The sequence below is a fragment of the Pempheris klunzingeri genome, chromosome 12 (assembly GCF_042242105.1).
Source record: "Pempheris klunzingeri isolate RE-2024b chromosome 12, fPemKlu1.hap1, whole genome shotgun sequence".
NCBI classification, from domain to species: domain Eukaryota; kingdom Metazoa; phylum Chordata; class Actinopteri; order Acropomatiformes; family Pempheridae; genus Pempheris; species Pempheris klunzingeri.
The window spans coordinates 19,675,015-19,698,740 of NC_092023.1; the positions used below are offsets into that span (position 1 = coordinate 19,675,015).

General features: G+C 44.3%; 2 protein-coding genes across 3 annotated transcripts; both read left to right on the forward strand.

Moving 5' to 3' along the window:
• The first annotated feature begins 240 nt into the window (after nt 1-240).
• cacul1 (CDK2 associated cullin domain 1) lies at nt 241-5,381 on the forward strand. Its single transcript, XM_070841032.1, has 8 exons — nt 241-673; nt 1,156-1,282; nt 1,525-1,627; nt 1,714-1,809; nt 1,966-2,068; nt 2,272-2,361; nt 2,552-2,690; nt 3,851-5,381. Exons 1-8 carry the CDS (start codon nt 346-348, stop codon nt 3,888-3,890), a joined length of 1,026 nt encoding a protein of 341 aa, XP_070697133.1. The 5' UTR covers nt 241-345; the 3' UTR covers nt 3,891-5,381.
• A 357-nt stretch (nt 5,382-5,738) lies between these two features.
• On the forward strand, nt 5,739-23,371 carry mypn (myopalladin). Of its 2 annotated transcripts, XM_070840680.1 has the most exons (21): nt 5,739-5,944; nt 7,836-8,924; nt 12,785-12,960; nt 13,043-13,094; nt 13,200-13,662; nt 13,752-13,826; nt 13,912-14,053; nt 14,736-14,759; nt 15,171-15,287; nt 15,387-16,167; nt 16,913-18,004; nt 18,090-18,222; nt 18,825-18,902; nt 20,131-20,352; nt 20,440-20,589; nt 20,684-20,763; nt 20,949-21,075; nt 21,162-21,369; nt 21,478-21,643; nt 21,948-22,081; nt 22,177-23,371. In XM_070840680.1, exons 2-21 carry the CDS (start codon nt 7,837-7,839, stop codon nt 22,353-22,355), a joined length of 5,487 nt encoding a protein of 1,828 aa, XP_070696781.1. In that variant the 5' UTR covers nt 5,739-5,944; nt 7,836; the 3' UTR covers nt 22,356-23,371. The 2 variants fall into 2 exon arrangements, with proteins under 2 accessions (XP_070696781.1, XP_070696782.1); XM_070840681.1 differs by lacking the exon at nt 14,736-14,759.
• The last annotated feature ends 355 nt before the right edge of the window (nt 23,372-23,726 follow it).

A 23,726-nucleotide genomic window follows, 5' to 3' on the forward strand; every position in this document is an offset into this window, starting at 1 on the left:
AACGTTTGCGCATGCGTGGTGTGGTAATGTGAAGTTAACATAGAGCTAATCAATTTGTCAACAGTCGGTTCATTAATATTTAGTCTTCAGACAGACTGACTGAATATGGTTTACCTTAACAGGGCCTTCAAACTTTCCTCGTGTAGTTAAAGTCTTCGGAACTACATTTCCCTGTTTCCTCTCGGCCGTCCCGTGATACGACATGTCGTAAAAAGTCAGTTAACAACAGCAAAGCTGAGATGGACACCACCACAGACGCCTGACAGTTCGTGTCTTTATCCTTATTTGTTACCTGAATGTTCATGTGGTGAGGCCGGGCTTCGGCACGCGGGACCGGCTGAGAAAATGGAGGCCATGGAAGATGACAGTTTGGACGTAAAAGACGATCATAACCACAACCATTGTGCGAGCAGCAGCAGTAAAGTCCGGACGTACCGGAGTAACGTTAGCCAGCTGGCGGATACAGCGACGGTCCCTCAGCCCGTGTGTCTGCCGGTGCCGGGAGGGGAACCGGCGGCTCGACGAGGTAAAGTGTGGTCCGGCAATTCCGGGGGGTCAAAGTTCATGGACTCAGATTCGGGCAGCGAGAGCAGCGAAGTCAGCGAGACCGACTGTGCGGCTCCACCAGCCGCTGCCGAGGGAAAATTCACCCTCGATTCAACTTCCAAGTTCCGTAAGTTCACCTAAAGCAGGGCCTGAACTCCTGGAGAAGCTCTGCAGCTCGGCCTGCTGTGTGTGTGTGTGTGTGTGTGTGTGTCTGTGTGTGTCTGTGTGTGTCTGTGTGTGTCTGTGTGTGTCTCTGTGTGTGTCTCTGTGTGTCTCTGTGTGTCTCTGTGTGTGTCTCTGTGTGTCTCTGTGTGTGTCTCTGTGTGTCTCTGTGTGTCTCTGTGTGTGTCTCTGTGTGTCTCTGTGTGTCTCTGTGTGTGTCCGTGTGTGTGTCTGTGTGTGTCTGTGTGTGTCTGCCTGTGTCTGCCTGTGTGTGCCTCTGCCTTTGCCTCTGTCTCTGTCTCTGCCTCTGCCTCTGCCTCTGCCTCTGTCTCTGTCTCTGTCAGACAGCCCTCTGTTGGACACTGAGGCCTGATGCTGTCCACCAGAATCAGGTGCCTGATACAGCAGGTGGTCTGAAGCCTAACCAGCTCTCCTGTGTTCACTCAGTGCTGAATGCCATGGCTGTTGAAGACTACCGGAAAAACCATTGGCCAAACCTGGAGAAGGCAATCGACCGTCTGCTGATTCAGAAGCCCACAGACCACATCTCTGTTTCTTATGCACAGATCTACAGGTAAAGCACACACACACACACACACACACACACACACACACACACACACACACACACACACACACACACACACACACACACACACACACACACACACACACACATACACACACATACACATACACACACACCTGAGCTGGGCCAGATCTTTCTACAACATGTGACCCCATAAAGTTACCACGTGCATCACTAGAACTCTTCTTAAACCTCACATGCTGGAGTTTCTTTCTTTTCTTTTCTAGTTATGTCTACAAGTGCGTTTGTCAGCAGCACTCTGAGCTGCTCTACAGTGATTTGACATTAAAAATAACAAGTCATCTGCAGCAGGTTTCCACCCATCTACAAGTAAGGAAACGCAAACACAAGGCAGTGATCATTTCCAAGACATCCAGAACCTGAAAACCTAACAAACTCTTATGTTTGATTTCCAGGCCAGCCAACCTGAGAACTTCATCGAGAACTTCAATGTTGCGCTGACACAATACACAGCTTCTCTTCAATGTATAGTTCCTGTATTTATGTACCTGGTAGGCATCTGTTTTGTTAAATATCATGACGTAAAACTTGGAGTGAAGTTTTTAGCACTTTCTGTGCAGCCTTGTGTGTGTGTGGGGGGGCGTCACGCGTGTTTCGGTTTCTTCTAGACTTTTGACTCGGGTTTCTTACGTTTGTAACGTTTTCAGAACAAGTTCTACATCGAGTCAAAGCTCAACAGAGACCTAAGGGAGGATCTGATGAAGCTGTTTGCTGATCACGTTGCAGAAAAGCACGTGAACACACTGATGCGTGAGTGCATTGCTTTATTTGAATCCATGGTGACATTTGAAAAACACTCCAAAAACAAACTTCACAAGAGTTGTTTATATAGCATTGTTTAATACGTCAAGTATTTCTTCCTGCGATTCAGGATGTTGGAACTGCGCAGACAGGAGACTCAATTCCTTACCAACACAAATGGCCTCTTAAAATATTAGTTTTTCCTTCTGCAGCTCTTCTCATCAAAGCTCATGCCATGCCCTTTCAAGTGCAACCATCTACAATGGCCAGTGTGGTGAAAGGCCTCTACAGCCTCCAACCAGGTGAGCTGTGTTCATTGTTCTTACCTACACATTAAACAATGCTTTAATGCCATTTGACTTAATCTCCGCTGCAAGCGAATGTAATGTTTTTGCCACCACGACTGCCACCACATATTAGTTTGGCAGCATGCAGAGTAAGCAGTGTCACACATGGTCTTCTGTTTCATAGATTGCTGGTTTCCTCTTTCAGAGTGGGCCCAGTTAGCCCCGGCTCTCTTCTCAGGGTTCATTCCCCAGATTAACCCTCCTGCTGTGGAGTCTCTGCTGCCCGATTACGCCGCTCTGGACCAGAAGTTACAGATGGAGCTCTCCATGAACGGATTTCCACGGTCAGTCTCTGACAGTCACAGTCTGAATGTGAACTCAGCTTTTCCAGTATGCACTTTACTTTAGGGGGGTTTTCACCTCTATGGTTGCTTTCGCTCCGAGTTGAATCAGGGCTCAGTTTGTTACTATGTTGTATATGGCCTTGAGTTTGGTTTGTGTTCATTCGATTAGAATTAGTAATGCATGAGGAAACAGCCTTCCAATTGGCCCGAATTTCCATGTGGGAAAACAGAAATAAATGGAGTAAAAGAACCTCTTCTCCTCCTGTTATGTTCCAGAAATAGATTAAAGGGCAACTTGCAGGTTAGAGACCCCATCCAATCAATGTGTACACGTTTTTGTGAGAGAATTTTACTTTCTCATCTGAAAAAACAATAGAAATGAATAGATCTACAGCTAATTTTGGTACTGCAGAGGTTGTAAATGTTTATTCATACAACCGTGACAGACCAGAGAGAGAGAGACTGCCTGACTACAATTACTACCACTGTCCCACAATGCTTCTCATTACTGAAATCATTGTGCTGACAAATTTGGAAGTTAGAAAACAAGATTTACGGTGCACAGAGCACGTTTTGATTGACGGGTCCGTGACCACCGCCAGAAGCTGCTTCTCCCAATGAAGCTGCTGTGAGCGCTGAAGGAGCGGCAGCAGCTTTCAGTCTCCATTATGTTACATCATATGACACGTTGTTGGAGAAAAAGAGGGCCGTTTTAGCTTTGCTGAAAACAGACACTTTCTCCTCTGAATGTCTGCCCTCATGTCCTGTAAGACATATTAAATCCTGCTTTGCCATTTAGAATAGTCATTTTCAGACATAGTTAAAAGATGTGTATCGAGGCCGTTTATGAATGAATGGAGGATGCACGGCGCAGCAGGCTCTGCAGTGCTTCCTGCTGTGAGGTCAGATCGAGGTTGGATCACGTTCTCACCACAAATTAACCATCCCAGAGTTTGTTTGTAAGCGGACCGAGACGCCTCTTCAACAAGGACTCGGTCTGGTTGGTTTGGCAGGCGCTCAAGTGGGACTGCTGTGTTCACACCTGCCCCAAATAAACCACACAAAGGGGGTAAACGCTCCAGGATGTGATTCAACTGAACCGGACAAGGCAGGTGTGGCGGCGCCCTAAACGGCTGACGTGATGTGTTTTTGTTTTCCAGAGGTGACCAGTCTCGCAAACGGGCCAGCGATGACTCCTGATAGCAGAGGAGCCGTCACCAGACTCCATGCAGAACTCTCACTGTGCCTCCCACATCTTTTTATCACTGCACTTCTGTACAATGTTGACAACGTGTCAGTTTCATCTCTGTCGACTCAAGGTCACAAAACACTGTGAACAACCAAGAGATCACGACGTTGAGTTGGCCAGCAGAAGGTTAATCTCACTGCACTAAAAAAAAAGAAAAGCACACAGGCTTCCATTATGGTGCTTTCCTCTGTGATTACGATGCGTCCGGCTCCAGCACTCGTGGGATGCTGCTCGTTTTGAAGAGTGCCTTCATGGTGTCTGTTCTGGTTGGATATCCTAACGAGGGACAAGCTGATGGGTGTCATTCCTAACCTTTAATATGGAAGTGTCTTTTTAATAGACTGGGCTAATCAAGACTTTCTATTGCTGCTAACAATAATACTGTCCATGTGATAATACTACAAATCCCTCGGTTTCACCCACTGCGCCTCTACCCCGGTGGCTTCACTCAACAGTGTGGGAAGACACAGGAACAAGAGGAGCTACGTCATCGACCTCAGCTATGATTCTCTTCTTCATGTTGCCTTTACTGTGTTGGCAAACCGGATTGTATTTTCCCCTTAGGCCAAAGAGGATTTGCAGTACGTTATTTTCCCTTTTTATATATGATGCATTGGATTCCAGCGGACATTGTTAATGTTGCATGCGGAGTCTCTGAGCCATTTAATTTCTTTTTTTGTTTTTTTTGTACTAACAAGTTTTGAGCTTTGGTTGATCATATATTTGTTGGGTTGGAGTCACATTCTAACTTATAATATCACGTCAGTTTTAGCCTTATGCGTAGGATTGGCAAGGATTACTCTGTAGGACATTATACTGTTTGCCTGATATACCACATAATGGTGTTTTACAATCTCCTAATCCTACATCAGACAACGTAGCTAAATCTTCTCTGAACTGTAAATATATCGAACCTGATGCTACTAACATCCAGTGTTCCTAACATGTAAAGCCTGGTCATGATGTAAATGTTTTTTTTTTTTTTTCTTTTTTCTGTTTTTGCATAGCGGTCAGTTTAGTGTAGCTTTTTGTCACAGATGCATTTTTATTACATGATTCACTTGAATAGAAGTATTTGATACAAGGTCTTACACTGTTTTAAGTGTAAATAGATGCTCAGGCTTGCTTTTTGTTTCCGTCTGTGGGTCTTGGAAATGGTTCTCATCCTCTTTCAAATAAACTAATTTCAGTAATCGCGGGACACAGACATTATTTTTCTTTTCACTATTCCACTTCTAGATTCTGGATCTAGTTTATTAGCATTACAATAAAGCGAATGAAGCAGGAGAAAAGCAGGAGTCACTGCAGATGCCAAACACTGGGTGTGCTATGTCCGCTTGCTGAGATTAGACCACTTTTACTCTTATCGTGCTGCAAAAATTATCCATTAATTCAACTGTGAATAAAGTCACACATGGCTCAAACGCTGTTTGTGACATCTGTAGCAAAGCTTTTTTTTTTTCTAAAACTAATAAAATCCTTGAATCCAGTCATCCAGATGTTCTAACAGCTGCATTTTTTTACCCAGACGTCAGTGGTTTGAAAGCAATTATTGCTGTTAATCTGTTGTTTTAACATTAGTGTATGTGTGTGTGTGTGAGGCTCAACACTCACACAGGGGCTTCTAATTCTGTAGGATGGACGTCTTACGGACCACTAGAGGAGGAATCCCTTTACAGCATGCCCCCCCTGGCCAATGAGCAGGGACGCCACCCAGGCACATGGGCCAGGCCTCCCCAAAAATAACCTGCGACTACTGCACTGACAAATGTTGCTACTTGCATTGGTGACAGGTTACCCCAGCTACTCGGCTCCATATTTTCCCGTAAACTCCAAGGTTAACTTGGTGCGATTAAAAGCGGGAAGGCTGGGCAGCTGCCTGTGTCCAAGATTTCCCCAAAGGAGGCAGCGATCAGAAGACCGGAATTTCCCTTTTTGAGCACAGGTGCACTCTGAGGGGGATTTAGCAGTCCTTCACAGGGGGCCAGCTGGGTTTATTCTGAAGGTAAAACACACCACCCCTTAATTTAATTGTTGTTCACAGCGTCCTGTTGACTGTGTTTTGGCATCAGCCTCATATGCTGCGTCTAGCCTCAGAAAATCTCTGACACTGAGCCTCAGACGGGCTTCAGTCTATTTCTGTTTAGCATGTTTAATTGAATTATCTTGACCTGCCTGGGTGTGTGGTGCTGTGCTGAGATTGGGGACCTGCTCCTGTATGTGGTCCTTGCCTCCGTGTGATCAGTCAGCAGTGTCCCATTTCTGATAATTACAGATCTGTTCGTGTCATGTCGTTGATGGTTGCTGTGACCGATCAAAATCATGATAACAAGGGCGCACAGGATGAAGGGGACTGTTTTTTTTTTGTTGATTTTCTTCATGTAAGCCGACCCCCTGCTATTATTAGATATGACTTGGTGGGCTTGGAGCCTGTTTGCAAAGGATTAATGTACACAACAGCTGCAACTTCAGGTCTGTTGGAAGGGCATCGCCGCCTCTCTTAATTGCGCTGATTTGAGTGTCAGTAGCACATGTGTACCCTATCTCATGTCTGGATTCAATAACTTGCTCGTGCTTAGTGTCAAAAAGTTGTGCAAAGACTAAACGTCATATACGTGTTGGTCAGGGGCATAAAAACCTGCCCTGTCCCATCAGATCTGGTGTCAGCGCATGAACCTGATACCCCTGTCGAGGCGAGAGGAAGGCAGAAATTAAAATAAAAAGCTATTTTTACCACATATCCCCTGCTTTTGACCACAGTTTTCTGTATTCTTGATCTATCTTTGCACCAAATATTTCACAAGAGATTGTTTTAACTTAACATTAAGTGTTAAATCTTGAAGTGAGTTATAACAGGCAGGTTTTTATTAACTCTTCACGGTATAATTCAGATAAATATGTAAAGGGATCAAAACGAGATCTTTGCCTTTCGCATACTAAATTGACATCAGACCATTAGTCTTTCCTCCTTTAGTTACTGTGGTCAGTTAAAGTTCTGTCAGACATGTCAGTGTGTATTTGATCCTATTCACTGCAAGTTGTGTGTGATTTACATTTATCAGAGCTCCAACTAACCATTAGGGATTCATCTGCCAATTATTTTCTCAATGTATCAGAAAATAATTTAGATTTGAATTTATTATTAATTTATAATTTTTACTTTATAACTTTACTATAATTTTACTTAATTTTTCCCTTTTACAGTAATGTCATTATTACTTGACACTTTGTCAGTGTTTGTCAATTTTATTTGTAATATTTGTTACATTCATGCCAATAAAGCAATTTGAATTGAAGTGAATGGAGAAGTGTTAGTAGTGATGAGTTTGCACAGAGCTTTAAATTTGTATTAAACAAACTTCCACAATTCATATTAACGAAACTGAGTCAACTACCAAAGAACAATTCTCCAAAGCAAAAAGTTACCAAATTCAAATTGTCCTTTTAGTAACATCTATGTTTATGATTTATATTTCCTGAGAGGGTCTTGATTTTCTGAATGAACGCCTTTTCAACAGGTTGAGTCAGATTAGAGCAGTTGATCACACCTCTGACTGCATTACCATGTGACAATAAAGTAACTGTGACAAAAAAGTAAAAAAAAGTATTCACTGTCATACACGAACAATCTCAAGTGTCTCTGCAACATCTGACATAGTTGCGACACACCGGAGAGGCTTACTGGCAGGTGAGTCGGATCAAATATGTTGACTGTGAAAGAAAATTTCCTCAGACCTTCATCAGAGAAAATTCATGCAGAGCTGATGAAAGGCTGCTTCTGTTGTGTGTTGGAAAACAGTCAGCGTCAACAGCGAGAAGGACAAAGTACTTTTCAGCACGAGCCCTTGAATTGTGCGTCAGATGTAACTGAACACCTTGTGTGATTATTTCCACAGCATGCAAGAGAACAGTGACCAGCCGCCGTCGCTGTCTCAGCTCTTAAGGGAGAGCTACCTGGCAGAGGCCCGAGCCCAGCAGCGCCACAGCGAGATGAGTCGCTCAGACGCTTCTTCCTCACGCCTTCAGATCTACGGGTCACTCAAAGGCAAGGCCGAGGACTCAGTGGGCCACAGTGAGCCCCAGCTCCCAGACCTCTCAGCCTTCCTCAGCCAAGAGGAGCTGGACAAGAGTGTGAACCTGGCTCGCCAGGCCATCGGACACGAGCCTCGCGAGGAGAGGGCAGAGGTCAAGGCCCCTGTCACACCATCACCCCCCATCAACATCTCCTCAGCCTCAGTTACTTCCTCTGAACCCACATCTGCCCCCTTGGTCATACCTTCTCCTGCTCCTGTTGCTGCGCCCTCCACTGTGCCCCTCAGCCAGCCAGACACTGAAGTCAAAGAACTGCCAGAAACACACACGACATTCGCATCAGACAGAAAAATGCTCAAAGCCTCCACACGGCAGGAAAACATGATCAGGAACAGCAGTGAAGGATTCAACGACTTCAACAGGTCGCAGAGGAACGTCCCGTACGGGCTGGAGACCCAGTCCAAGAAGGAGTTCCTCAACAAGGCGGCGGACTTCATAGAGGAGCTCTCCTCTCTCTTCAAGGCCAACAGCTCCAAACGGGTACGGCCGAAAGCGTGCAAAACCCACAGGAGTAGGACCCAGAGCAAGAGCCAGAATGACGGGACAGTTTATGCCCTCTGCCCGGACAACAGGGAGCGTGCTGCCATGCCCGTGGAGGTGGAGGGGGAGACACACAGCCCCGCTGTCAGCCACCAACCAGAGGTCCAGCTGGACTCTGGGACTGGGCACGTGGAGTTTCAGGACTGCAGGATTACTGAGGAGCAGCGGTACGACACAGTTTCCCAGGAGGTGGAGGAGGCTGAAAGCTGTGCCTTGACAGAAACTCCATACCCAGTGGAGCCTGTGTGCGAGCCTCCTCATTTCATCCAGAAGCTGAAAAGCAGAGAGGTTGCAGAGGGCTGCAAGGTCCAACTAGACTGCATCGTAAGAGGACTCCCTGTGCCTGAAGTCCGGTAAGGAAGACCTTTCTGTTATGTGTTTAGAGAGCGTAGGGTGAGGTGTCAGAGCGGGCCACAGTGACAAGAGGTCAGTTTTACTCAGTGGTGGAATGTAACAACAAGTACATTTACTCAAGTTCTGTTCATTTTATGCCACTGTGCACTTCTAGTCCACTACATTTCAGAGAGAAATGTACTTTTTACTCCATTACAGATATTGAACAGCTTTAGTGACTTTACAGATTAAGACTTTACATACAAAACATATGATCTTGTGATACATGTTGCATATCCGTAGATTTAACGGCCCAAAAGTATATAAAAAGTCTACTAACTAACCACTCAAGTTACACATGAATGCATTAGTAATAGTAAACCAATAAAATAATTTCTAATACTGTAACACTCACAGGGGCTGAATTATGAATACTTTTACTTTTCATACATTATATATATATGTGTGTGTGTGTGTGTGTGTGTGTGTCATTTGGCACAGTATGGTTCATGCTTTTATAGGATATATTTAAAAATACAGGATGTATGCCAGAGCCCAACATTGGTATTTCTACCCATGTCTGCTTATTTGTTAAAAGAAATTGTAGTAGAGAAATCCCAGATAGTTTGTCCACCAGAGAGCACTGAGGAGTTTTTATTTTATTTATTTTTAAACTATGAAGTGTCCTACTCAGGATATGTCTTCATCTGTATTCTTTAATAACCACATCTTAACAATCTGAGGATGTTTGTGGAGGGTGTGTTTAATGCTTTTATGCTGTAAAAACATATCTCAGCCTAAATGAATATATACACATACATACATATGCTGGGTATCAGGGTTAAAATCACAGTCATACTCTGTTTTAAAGATCTGTGCCTCAGACAATATCAGCTGATTACAGAGTGCTCTGAGAAGTGTGGCTTAATGATGCTGTTTCTTCTTAGTACTTCCAGACAGACGTGGCATGTGATGACAGCCAACAGCTGACTCTGAATGGTGTGAGTGTGTGTTTGTGTTTGTGTTAGTGTGTGTGTGTGTGTGTGTGTGTGTGTGTGTGTGTGTTCGCTGGTGGTCAGGGTTATGTCTGGGACAAAGGACAATCACACTAGGCTTTCTGTCATTCTTAAGAAGAATACCAGTAGCTTCTTACGAGGACCCCGTCCTGATTAACGGCTATCTAATATCGAAATGTGGCAAAATATGAGAGAAATTTACACCTTTATTTGCAACGAGTTTAGTGTGTTTGGTATCAGAGGAAAGCAGAATACATTTTTAAAAATAACACGACAGTCTCTTGTCAATGCTTGTCTTGTTCTTTTTTTTTTACGGCAGTTTTGTTAGATTCCTTTTAAAACCCTGGTTGGACTTGAGATGTCCCTCCCAGGACAACAAAGTGACGTGAGACTATAGGGGGCTTGTTAGTCCCACTGTTAGTCCTGCTGAACACCGCTGAGCCACTAACGTATACTTGTCCGATGAGAATGTAGCTCTGGGCCATTTTTAGACTGGACTGGTGCTGTGAGCTGCACTTGCGTCTGATAATGGAAGCGGCTGAGCTCCTGACAGAAGCATGAGGAGTTTGGTGAGATGATTTACACAGTTATTGCTTGGTGGATACCTTAGTAATGTCTGTTTTTGGTGTCAGTGTCATAGAGAAGTGTGAAGATCGGAGTTCTGTGTCACTAGTTTCTTCCTTTAAATATATTACTTCCTTTTCTGTATTCTATTCAGATAAAAAGCTCTTTTCATTGGCTGTAGTGGGATGTTTGTGCTTGTTTCTCCTGCCCACACAGCTACTGTGTTTGTGAGACTTAAATTAGTCTAAATAAGAGTTGTGAGGTTCATATTTCCCATCAGTTAGCAGTGGTGTACGGTCTCCGGTGTGTCACGGTGTAGTATTGTGTGTATTCTGAGTCTATGTTTAACATTGTGCGTATGTGATTGGGTCGGACAGTCAGAGCTCCCAGGCTCCAGAGGGAATCTCCTCCCCGGTTCTGAGATCCAGAGGGAAAATAGCTCTGACAGGTGCAGCGAGTGGGGTCTTTGCCTCACAAGTCCAGCCAGATCCTCTACTACTCATGCTTTCAATTTAGAGCCTTACTCATTAGAAATGACATAGCTCGCCCCAGGCAGGACACTGACAGCACACTGCAGCCTGTGTTGTATCCAAGCAGTGGCAGCAAATCTTCACTGGAATCCACAACAGGACCTTAACTGAATTCCTCTCTATAAATCTGACTAGTTGAGAAGCCATGTGCAGCTTAGTTTGCGTTTTGAGGAATATTTCTATTTGTGTAAACTGCTTTTTTGAAGTCTGCAGTTTGGGACAGCTTGGGATAGCTTGGGATGACCGCCTGCATATTTAATTGAAAAAGTGTCCCGTGTAGGTGATCAGTGAGTCTGATGAAAGCACTGGATATGATTAATGATTGTATGATGATGTCTTTCCAGAGAGTAACGCATCGCCTCATTCCTGTTTGTTCATTGGCTGGATTTTATAAAGCAGCAAGGCCTCATCTGCTCAAAATAGAAGTACTTAAACGTAGAGGCTGCTGCATATGTTGCTGGTCAGGACAGGGAAAGTTAGAGGTGTACTATTATAGTTTTACAATGAATAAATAGACTCTTGCCAACTGTAACTCCAATGCACTATGTATGATTAAGCAGGACTAATGCCAGGTATGAAAAATTAGCCAAGAAGGATGTTTTTCTTGTCATTTATCACGTTTTAATATAATTGTCATGTCTAATTTGACACTAATTTGACATAGAATAGCTTTAGGAGCTTTAGGAGTCCAGACAAACCTCTTTAATGAAGGCAAAACCCCCCAGATTTCATAATAAAGCGCATACACTTTAACTCAAAGCTCATAAGTGTAACACATTCCTCTGGGTGCCTTTAGATCAGTTGTTTTGGCTCCTCATCACAACATCAACAGCGCACTGATGCAGCCTCTTAACTGGCACAGCACGCTGGTGTTGCTTCTTGTCTAACAGGGAAAGGGATAGGGCTTGCTCATCAAAACCTTTTCCTCTTGGCCTGCATAACTCCACTGAGTGGCACAGAGCCAGAGGCACTATTAGGGAACTGGGAGAGACACCACATGGTACCAGCGTCATAGAAATAGTTTCAGAAGCCGAATAGAAGGGAAAAGAGTAGTGTGTGTGAAAGTCGGGTTTTAAATACTAAAGAAAGGGAAGAGAAACTTAAGATGAAATGGTGAACTAATAGTTATGTTACTGAACAGCAATATCACCACAGTGGAATTAGAGTTAGAAAACCACTGAGGTAAAGTTACAGACAGGTGACAAATCAAAAAGGAACCTGAATAAATGAGTGGAGAAACACAACAAATGCAACGAATGAGGGGTCAACGTCAAGGTTTGAATTCAAATCATACCAGATCTTAACCCAAGTAAACCCCAGTTTAATATAATTAATAATTATAAATAATTATAGAGGGACTACATATAGAAGAATAGTGTTCCTCCCTCCGTTAGAGAGAATTTATGCCTTTTTCCAGAGAATCTCGTAATTTCTCTGAGATGTTTGAGAAAATGAAGTAAACCACATTAAAGCTGCCCTGTGGCGTTCATGTTTTCATTCAGCGTATCTCACCAAAATGCAGTGTGTAACTTTGAGGCTAAACAAACTTTCCCTCCCTCATAAAACACTGTCAAAGCTGAGTTTTAGAATATTTCATATTTGCCCTCATGCGCATACACGACTCATAAAAGCATCACTCCACAGCGCTACAAGTGGCAAGAAACTCCATATAGTTTACCTTTAAAGTTAAACTTAAGTACACAGTTTATACAAAAGGGGCTTACAGTGCTGAGCGATGCTGAGCAGTTTGCTGTATATGTTCAATTACAGGTGGTTTTGCGAGGGCAAGGAGTTGGAGAACAGCCCTGACATTCAGATCATCACCAACGGCGAGCTGCACTCCCTGATCATCGCAGAGGCGTTTGAGGAAGACACTGGACGCTACTCTTGCTTCGCATCTAACTTCTACGGCACTGACTCCACGTCAGCTGAGATCTATGTTGAAGGTGATTCTGGTGTTTCTTTCTTTACATTTTTGCAGTTACGTCAAACACTGTTTACACTGAGCTTGTTTGTTCACACCAACAGGTGCCTCCTCTTCTGATTCTGAGGGCGAGCAGCACTTTGAACATGTAGCCCAGTGAGTTTTTATCCAATCTTAAAAAAAACAATTACGTGGACCTCTAACTTTCTTACTGCATCACTAAGTGAGACCTCCTTTTTCTTCCTTCTGTGATTTTCAAAGGCTGCAAAGGAAATCTGCACCTCCATCAACAAGCCAAACTCTCTCTGCACAAGAGGAAGACTCTCCTTCATCCCGATCTGCAGCAGCCACTGAAGTGCCAGCAGAGCAGCCCTCATCTCCACCAACTAACCAAACAGTCCCAGAACCTCCTCCCCCCGTCCAGACATCAGCCTCTGTGGCACCCACAGCACACGCTGCTCAGGAGAAGGCTACAGCGTTACCTGTGCAGGTGTTTCCTACTTTGCCACCTGGCGATATAGAGCTTCCAGAAGGCGCCCAGGAGGTGTCAACATCCGTCTCAGTCATATCCACACCTCCAACACCAGTGCAGACAGCTCCAGCTCCAGCTCCAGCTCCAGCTCCAGCTCCAGCTCCAGCTCCAGCTCCAGCATTGCCTTTAAACGCAGTGGTCTCGTCTGTGCTGCCTGTTCTGTCAGCTCCAACTCAAACGACCCAACCTGAGGTATAAGAGCTGCTTCCTCCCTCTCTAATTCTTCTTCAGTGATACTTTTGTCTACCAACGTGTCCTCTCTGGTGTGTTTTTATCTTCAGAGTCAAACCTCCAACCAGAGCTTCCTACAAGGGTTGAACGGGCAACCAATCATGGCCGCCCCTGTATTCACAAAGGTGCAGTTATTATCAAAAGGATGCATTCTGCTACTGTCTGTTCAGTATTTATTGATGTAACATACAGCCTGTCATGTCCCACCAGAGCCTGCAGGACCTCCATGCATCAGAAGGCCAGCTGGTGGTGCTAGAGTGCCGTGTGAAAGGGGTGCCATCACCTCGAGTGGACTGGTACAGAGAGGGGAAAATCATAGAGGACTCTCCTGATTTTAGGATCCTGCAGAAAAGTAAGCTCTGCTGCTGCCTACTAATGTCACACTTGAAGCTTTGGGTATTTTTGAGAAAGGTGTGTTTTCTGGATTTCTGCTGCAGCCACATTTGAACCACATGTTGGAAATGCAAAATTCAAAGACCTAATTGCATCTTAAATAAGTCAATTTAAGTTTAATTTGAATGTATTTCTGTAATGTCCAGATGCTACAAAAAAAAAAACATTGGTATCACCCTCTGATTTAGTGTAAGAAATTATTTTCACTGCAAGTAAAACCCCAAAAATGTATTTTGTTAGTTTTTTTTTTTTTTTCAAGATTTAAGCTTTTTTTTAGGATCTAAGCTTTATAAGCATTAATGATGCCATGAGACATAAAAATGTGAACTCTTTTATCTTAAAAATCCTGTCCAGTGGGGAGAAATTCACTTCAAAAAACTAAAAATGTTGACATTTCTATAAAAGATTTTGAGTTTAAGGACGTGTTTACATGTAGAGTTTAAATGTTGTATCATCAGAGCGGGGAGCGGCATTCCTCTCTAACTGTTTGTAGTTGTAGATTCAACAGCATAAATATGGTCAAAATATGTCTCATCCTCAAAGATAATAATAATAAATAATAAACACTAACTTCAGATGAAGCACTTTATTGTGGTTTCATAATGGAGATTATAGATAATGGATGCTTGTTTCCGTTTCAGAGCCCAGATCTCCAGCTGAATCAGGTACACATTTCATTAAATCCTCATCAGTCTAAAACATAAGTGTCGACTGCACCAAAGCAGGTGCCTATCTGTATATGATGCTGCAGTGTGTACATGTTACTCTGCTCAAGTGTTTATAGTACTTGGCTGAGGCTTCTGCCCTTCTTCTGTACATAAGCCAGGGCTGCTTTTCCCTGACTCTGGACCATATAAGGTAGTCTCTCATCCTGTGTCAAACCACCATGGCAGATCACTTCAACCTGCCTTAGCTGCAGAACTCTCAGCTCCAATGACACAAAGACACCCCACTGAAACACAAGTCACGCATCTTTCCTCAGTGTATTAAGGCTTTCTGTATTTGAGAAATGAAAATGACGCAGTGATACCAAACCAACTTGATTATGTGAGTATCACTTTTTTTTTTACATCTAGAGGAAATATGCACTCTGGTCATTGCTGAGGTCTTTCCTGAAGATTCCGGGATGTTTACTTGTACAGCGAGCAACAAGTATGGAACGGTGTCCAGTGCTGCTGCACTGAGGGTCAAAGGTAACACTTTTGTTTCACTTAACAAAAACATCACTGGCTTTCATGTATTCTTCTAAAAGTACATTGAAATGACTGATTTCTACCTCTGATTCTCATCAGGCAACGGCAGCAACAGCAACCACGTGAGGCCTTTCAGCGGTTTAACGGTGGAGTCCAGTCGAATCCAGGAACCTTTCCCACCAGCTCCCACTGTAAACATTCAGCCAGAGGTTACTGTGACCAGCAGCATCAAGCCCCACTCCAGCACCATTCGCCTAGACCCTCTCGTCTCTAGCACCATCCGACTGGACCCCTTAAACACAAGCACCCTCCGTCTGGACCCTCAGAGCTCCAGCATGTTACGCCCAGACCCCCTCCGCAGTAGTCTGCCCAGTCTGGAACCGTCCAGCCTGACCAGCAACTCCTGCCTCAACTCTCGCAGCACCAGCACCCCAAACTTGGATCCTCTTTACCTCCATCAGGGCTCTCCTGGATCCAGTGGAGCACATGCAGAACTACAGAGTGGCAGACAGGTGCTCTCATACCCAAAACCCTTCATTTCTCCATTCGCAGTTGAGACTTCAGCTGAGCAGGAAGTGTCCAGACCTTCAGTGACTTCACCTGAAACGAGCCCCAAAGTAAAGGCAACCCCAAACCATCAGAATGGCAGCCTCATTGTGGTGCCCCTCCCTGATCCCCCTCCTAACTCCTGTCTAAAGACAGGCGCCCTGATGAACCACAAAGACTCGCGCTCCAACTCCAGAGTTGGTCTGCGTGTGCATTTCAAGCTGCCTGAGGATGAGGAGGATGAAAAGAGTGACGCCTCCAGTCAGGCTAACGAAGACACAGCTGAGATGTACAACAACAAAGAACCACCACCAGTGCTGGCTAAACCCAAACTGTGAGTAGAGCAAATAAAAGAGCTCAAGTAAATAAGCCATAGAAATTTCATAACTGTGCTGAAACTCTTAAACTAACACGGGGCTGTCAGACTGGTATGAAACAGTTTGGCACAAGGGGAAAAAAGTTTGTAAATGGTTTATCCAGGTCGTGTTGTGTTTATCGAAGTGAAGTAGATGGGCTGTATTAAGAGGTGGGAGGTTCCTCCTCCTCTGGCTCAACTAGCAACTGTGATCAGTTGCAATTCATAAATGAATGCATGTGGACTTCAAATGTGGACCTTCAGGCTTTCTAAAACAAAGGATGGCATTTTCTATTTGTAAGTACTTCTGTGAATTTATGTTCATTTAATATTTCAGATAATGCTGTAAATGAAATCTTGTATGATTTGATTAGCTGTTTTTTGTACATGGCACTATTAATTTAAGACACAAGGATAAATGTGACAAGTTGTCCTGGTGTTTGGTGTGACTACATTTTCAGTAACTTGATGATAAATAAAAGAGAATTGTTTGGAAGGGGAGCTAAAAGTGCTGAGAGCTTGGACAGTGTTTTGTTTGTAGGATACTGTTTGGTAGCCCATAAAAGGGCAGAGTATTCTTCATGCTGACTTTGGCTCATTCCTGCTGGGGTTCACTGCATGGACTTAATTTATGAGAGCAGTGCACTGAGCCTCTCTCATGATCACCATGTATAGTGTCATTTTTTTGGTCGTTCTTTAATTTTGGTTTTGTTTTGATCAACAGGGACCCAGCCCAGCTCCAGCTTCTGCACAACCAGGTCCTCATGGAGCAGCAGCAGGACACTGAGCCTCCGACCCAAACCCCCACCCAGCCTCAGTCCCATCCCCCATTCCAGATCCAGGTCCAGCGCGAGGCCCAAAGCTCCCAAGAAGGTCCGCTGTGGTCACCCAGAATTTACCGTGAACCCCATCCGCCACCTTTCCAGCCCTACCCTAAAACCACGGTGCCCCCGCAGCAGCCTGCACCTCCGCTGACCACTGCCACCCCTGCTCCCTCTCTGAGCTCTGCTCCAGCATGCAACACCACCTTTTCACCTCTTCTCAACACTTCTCTGGCTCCTCCTTTGAGCTCCACTCCTTCAGTTCCTCAGCTGAAGACTTTCTCACCCGTGACCTCCCCTCCACCTGCCCCACAGCTAAAAACAGCACCCCCTCTCAGCACAGTTCCTATAATCCAGATGAACACCATCCATGCCTCCCACCTCAACCTGTCCCCTGCAGCTCTTTCCAAAGCTGCACCCACACCCCAGTTTTTCTCTCCTCCTGCACCAAAGCTTATGACAGCCCCTTCAGATCCAACCCTATCCGCACAACAGATCACATCTCCCGCTCCTCTACTGAGAAGCACCCACGCCTCCCTCATGAACCTCACCGCCACCTCCAACACCTTCAACTACACCCGGCCTAAAGAGTTCATAGCTGCTCAGACCTTCTCACCAGTCAGAAGTCCTTCCCCAACAGAATCACCAGTCCCTCTGCTCCATGAGCTGGCCGCAGAGCTCAACTCCTCTGCAGCCAGCTCCCCTACTCTCCCGCCATTCTCCCCGTCACCAAGGGTCTTCCCCACGAGGGTGCTCACGTCGCCCACCAGCCCCCCATCGCTCGTGTCCTCACCCACACCGGGGTCGACGTCGTTCCTGAACAGCATGTTCGCCATACGAGCCCAGTCGCCACCCCAGGCCTCCTCTCCAACCTCCAGCAGCTCCACCCCCAGCCCCATTCAAAACCCAGTGGCGTTCCTAAGCTCTGTCCTGCCGTCCCTGACCCCGAGTCAGCCCACCAACTCAATGGGCCTGCCCAGGGGGGCTCCTTTAGGGTATGCCCTCTCTGACGCCTACAGTGCTCAACAGATTGGTGGCCTGTCATGTGCTCTCATACACTTTCCCCTTCTGTCTCTTCAGGCTACAAAGGAAGATACCAAAGGTGCGCCCCCCGTCTGCTGAAGATATTCGGGAAAGCAGAGAAATCCTCCTCCATGACATTGAGAAAAAGCTTAGATTCAAAGATGATACTCCACATTTTGAACATCAGCAGGTACTAAACAGTCTCTAGCTCTGACTGATTTCTGCTTTTGACTGCTTCCATTGCAGTGATGTAGTGGTGAATAAATACAATATTGCTATTTGCATGAACAAAAACTATTTTAACAAGATTCAGTTCAGCCCAAAAAGTTGATTTTAGCCTCCATTACATTACAAAGTTAGATAATAGAGTACTGTGTGAACTTGAATGTCAATAAATGATCAGTTTGTTGACATGGAGGAATGTGATCGCTAATTTTTAACTGATCTAGTTTTTTTATACTTAAGTTTGCTGTATATTAACCAATGAGTGTGCTTGACTCTGGTTTACTATTCATGTATTTGTTTTGAGCCAGATATTTAAAAGTGTAAAATCATAGGACACATAGTCACTCAGACTGACTTAGAGACAATGACAAACTCGCTTCAGTTCAGCAGAGCATCATCCATCATTCCCTCCCCATCATTCACAGTTATTCATCGTGTGTCGTTGTTCCCTAACAACATAGGCATGCTAATAACTACAGCTTGTGTGCTACTCCATCGGCGTATGTTTGTATGTACAGTATGTGTGTGTTTTGTTGGTGTTCATCATCCACCCCTATCCTCTCATAGAAGCTGAGTAATGAGGGGAAAACAGCGAGCAGACCCCTTGGACCAAACATTCCTGCTACTGTCATTAACTATGATGAGGTACAAGGATCCTGCCGTCCCAAGCACTGCTTTGCTCGAGGCTGTATGGGCTATTCAAATGTTATCTACATACCATTGTTAATCAATATTTCTAATCAAACATTCATGCTTCTGTTAAAGGGAAACTTTTGCCACATTTCATGTTGGTGTCCAATTAGCTCTGTTGGTAAATGTAGTCAATTCAAGAAATAAAGACATCATTGTGCGTTAAATCAGCTGAGAAAACTAAGTTTTCCTGCTGCAAAATCTGTTGTGCTTCCTGGTCAACGGTGCTGTCATTTGAGTCACTGGTGACCAGGAAGAACTACAGGCTCTGTCAGCCTGTTCTGCTGCAGTAAATTTCAGCGTGGACAGAGAAAGCGGAGTGGGGAGTATTTTAGGGTTGGCAGGCAGATCCACACAAGCTCAGCTTTCTTAGTCAATATAACACACACTGAGATATTTATTGCTTCAATGGACTACATTTACCATCAACACTGCCAATTCTTATGTGGACGTCCAATCAAATTTTTCCTTTAACTAACATATAACCTGCACTAATGATCAGAAAAACTTATTTTAGGGTTAAAATTCATCAAGCGAATGAAATGTGACGACTTTACCGTTGTGTAGTGTTGTATTTATTCTCCAGTTAACTCATTTGACATTTTCCACACTGAAGCTTGCAGCCCCTTTTTTCTGTTTGTCATGTTGGCCTTTTGGGAAAATCTGAAATGCACAGTTCTTCTTTGCAGCACTTTTCAGGGGGGGGGGGGGTACTCAGCTTACAAACCTGCATACTGTCCTTACATTTCACACACAAACAGTGTCTGCAGTACCCCTCTAAGGTTTGTCTTCCTCTGTTCACTGTTTTACCTTGAGCCTTGTTTCATTTGGTTGGATGAGCAACATCTTTTTTTATTTTTTACCAACCAGGAGTGATACTGTTAGACAAATGCCACTGCATGATCCTTATCATAAAGCCTATTAACGTCACAATCTGTACCTTTTTGTTTTGAGATCTGAGTTATAGATTGTTACATTAATACCACTGTTGCTACCTGGTCATGGATGCAAGATGTCTAATGTTCCTGATTACTGCATACCTCTCCAAGAGTATTTGTTGCTTATCTCAATGTGTTAAGCGTCCATCAGCACACAGTATATGCACGCTACTGTCGTCACCAAACTCAGATGGCGCACGCAGTAATGCAACATTGACTTTTATGTAGTGGTTTTCCTTTTCCAGGAGTACAAAGTGTCCAGTTTTGAGCAGAGATTAATGAGCGAGATTGAATTCCGTTTGGAGCGAACGCCGGTGGAGGAGTCGGATGATGAGGTGCAGCACGATGACATCCCTACAGGAAAATGCATCGCACCCATATTTGACAAGAAACTAAAGAACTTCAGAGCCATGGAAGGCGTGCCCGTCACATTCTCGTGTAAAGTAGTGGGAGTCCCTGTTCCCAAGGTGAGAGATCAACTGCTGCGCTGTAAGCATGATCTTGCACTTTAATTTCATCCCTCCCATTTATTTTTTACATCCGTGTCTTGTCAGGTTTACTGGTTCAAGGACGGCAAGCAGATCTTGAGGAAGAACATCCATTACAAGAAGATAAGAGAGGGGGATGGGACCTGTGCGTTACATATAGAGTCCACGACCAATGATGACGACGGCAACTACACCATCATGGCAGCTAACCCGCAGGTAATACTTCACACTCAGCCTCCTCTTCATGCTGTCAACAGCTCCTCTCCATCTGCAGAATCTAATGTGCTATTTGATATTCAATGACCATCAGGGACGAATTAGCTGCTCCGGTCATTTGATAGTCCAAACAGGACCTCCGCGAAACCGAATGACACCTATTCACTCTCAGAGGTGAGCAGGACTGAGTGTGCAGTGTGATCTGCAGAGGTAAGAAGAAGTTCTCTGCAGCATGAGGAACCAGTATCTATCTATACTAAAATGCTAACACGTACCATGACAAAGAATTCTATAGACTGAGGTAAAAGTGTGTATTTGTGGCCCACAACATGCTTTGATCACCCCTTCACGTGTTTCAGGGTGCGAGCCCGTATACAAGAGGTTGAAAGTGAGCAAATCCAGGAGCGCTTTTTTCAGCCTCACTTCCTCCAGGCTCCGGGGGACATGCTGGCTCACGAGGGAAGACTGTGTAGACTAGACTGTAAGGTAGGCAGCAAGTCCTGGCAAATAATACAATCGCTGGCGTGCTGCGTTTTTGCCTCACCTTACTGTCAATCTTTTTTGTCCTCCAGGTGAGTGGCCTACCCAACCCAGAGCTGATGTGGCTGGTCAACGGGAGGCCAATCTACCCAGATCTTTACCACAAGATGTTGGTACGGGAGAACGGCGTCCATTCTCTGGTCATCGATCCTCTTTCACAGAACGACGCTGGCACATACACCTGCATTGCAAGCAACAAAGCCGGGCAGAGCTCCTTTAGTCTAGAACTGAAAGTTGTGGGTAAGGGCCGCACACAATCAATGACGTACACAAATCGGGTGAATACTCTATCATGACGTCCCATGTTGCTTCTGGAAGTTCCAGTAATCAAAGTCACGTCTACTTTAGAGAAAGAGATGAAGCACCCTCCGCAGTTCGTGGAGAAGCTGCAGAACATGGGTATTCCTGAGGGAACTCCTGTCAGGCTGGAGTGTCGGGTGCTGGGTATGCCCCCCCCAGTCATCTTCTGGAAGAAAGACAATGACACCATTCCTAGAACTAAGGACAGAATCAGGTTAGTAGGAGCCTCTAACTGTAGCTGTTTCAGTAACACGTATTGCATCGACTATACGTGTACTTCAGTCATTGTTAATATGTGTTTCTGCAATAAAGCCAGAAAAAAATATGATTTTCACAGAAGACTGTGGAATACGAGATAGTAGATAGAACTGCAAACCTACACATCTTACAGTTTGTCTCAGTCTGACTTTGTCAATTAAATACCATATGCTATTACGTTGCTGTGTTTAAAGCGCAACCTAATAGTTTCAATTTGTTGTAGTTGGAATTTGAATGAATTCATTATCTGTTTATTTCAGCATGAGCCAGGATGCAACAGGATACGTGTGTCTCCTTATCCAGCCAACAACAAAAGACGATGCTGGCTGGTACACGGTGTCAGCAAAAAACGAGGCTGGGATTGTATCCTGCACCTGCAGGCTGGATATCTATGGTAGATATTCTGTATAGCTGTAAAACTATCAGCTCTATTAAGAAATGTGCCTCATTTTATTCTATTTTAATACGAGCTATTTGCTGCACACTCAGCCCAGTGGCATCAGAGCGTCCCCGCACCCATGAAAAAGGCTCCACGCACAGGCAGCCGCTATGCAGCTCTGACAGGCCAAGGGCTCGACATCAAGTCAGCTTTCCCCACTTCGGAGACCAGCCCCATCCTGTTCTCCAGCTCCCCCCCTGAGGCCACTCTGGAGAGTGAGGAGCTGTGAGCGATCTGCGAACACTTCAGCACGGTGACCCTCAGAGGCCTCCAGTCACGTTCTGTGGCCTCCCCAATGTCCAAACAGGAGAGGGCTAACGAGAGAATGATGATCTGAGCAGATTGTCATGTGATTTGTGTGATGCTTTTGAAGTGATACATTCAGAATAGACCGGCAAAGAATTATTGTGTTAAAGCTATCAGCACTGATAGTGGGTTTGTCACCATTCCTATTTACTCAAGTTATATGAAGAGTGTTTCACAGACAAAAAAAATGGCAGATTTGCAAAGTCTTAGCTCATGAGCCAGGAGGTTGTTGCTGACTGTTGGTGATTATCTATCTGTTCTTAATTGTCCTATTCTCAAAGTACTACTAGCACCACTTATTTTTATTGCAAATCATATACCAGTAGTAATTTCTTTTAAAGTTTATATTAAAAAGTAGTTATAAGTTATTGCTCATGAATAATCAGAGAGTTTAGAGTATATTAATAGACATTTGAATGTGCCATCAGTTTACTTAAATGGCTCCAGCAGGGTGAGAGTCTTTCGACATTTAACAAAAAAGCATTTCTTGATCACTGGCTCACATTTTTGCACCGTGTGTTCTCACGTGCATGCAGGCCAACGGCTGATTAAGACACAATGTTGTACAACTTAAAAACACGGTGTCTGCTCACAGTCATAATATCAATACGCAGTTAGGTGAGCCTCATTCATGGTTAGCAGCTCAAACACAAACACTTTGAATTTTGTTTTGCTTTCAGGTAATTTAATCAAGATTTCTCTCAATTGTATCTACAGTTGGAGATGTATTATCAGAGATGTCGGATTAAAAGCTATTGGAAAACTTTCTTTTTCTGTTTATTGGTATTGCAGACTGTTGGCTGTTGTTGCAGAGGTTATTACTAAACTCTATTGATTAAGATAAATTCAAGTAAGTTTGAAAACATATTAGAAAAGAAACGTTTGAAGGCAGACACTCAACTGACTGTAAAGTTGCACATTGTAAAATAGTTTTGTCCTTCTCAGAATAAAGTTATATTTATTCAAATGAGTGACATGTTTATTTTGCTGGAATAGCTGGTTATAATTCTGCATGTCGTTCAGACAGCACCTGAAATCACTGGGCTCTATTTTCAGTGCTCCCTCACAACTGACGACATTTACAGTATGTCATGCTCAATATGGAAATCATTCAGAAATCGATGTTTCATCCCTACATTTCATGATGAGTGTATTACTGTCATTACTGAGAGCTTTTTGTGATTATGCTGTAATCAGACCCCTGATAGCTTCAAATTCAAAACAAATGGGAAAGCTCAGAAGCCAATTAAGCATTGCTAATCAGTCCAATTAGAAGGGAAGAGAGTTCAAATAG

What these genes read in the sequence shown, in the direction of transcription:
- cacul1 (XM_070841032.1), top strand. Translation starts at nt 346, where the DNA reads ATGGAGGCCATGGAAGATGACAGTTTGGACGTAAAAGACGATCATAAC. An exon ending in TCTTATGCACAGATCTACAG is followed by an intron (nt 1,283 to 1,524) that starts GTAAAGCACACA and finishes TTTCTTTTCTAG; the next exon opens with TTATGTCTACAAGTGCGTTT. An exon ending in TTCCTGTATTTATGTACCTG is followed by an intron (nt 1,810 to 1,965) that starts GTAGGCATCTGT and finishes TAACGTTTTCAG; the next exon opens with AACAAGTTCTACATCGAGTC.
- mypn (XM_070840680.1), top strand. Translation starts at nt 7,837, where the DNA reads ATGCAAGAGAACAGTGACCAGCCGCCGTCGCTGTCTCAGCTCTTAAGG. An exon ending in CTCAAACGACCCAACCTGAG is followed by an intron (nt 13,663 to 13,751) that starts GTATAAGAGCTG and finishes TTTTATCTTCAG; the next exon opens with AGTCAAACCTCCAACCAGAG. An exon ending in AGAACTAAGGACAGAATCAG is followed by an intron (nt 21,644 to 21,947) that starts GTTAGTAGGAGC and finishes TGTTTATTTCAG; the next exon opens with CATGAGCCAGGATGCAACAG.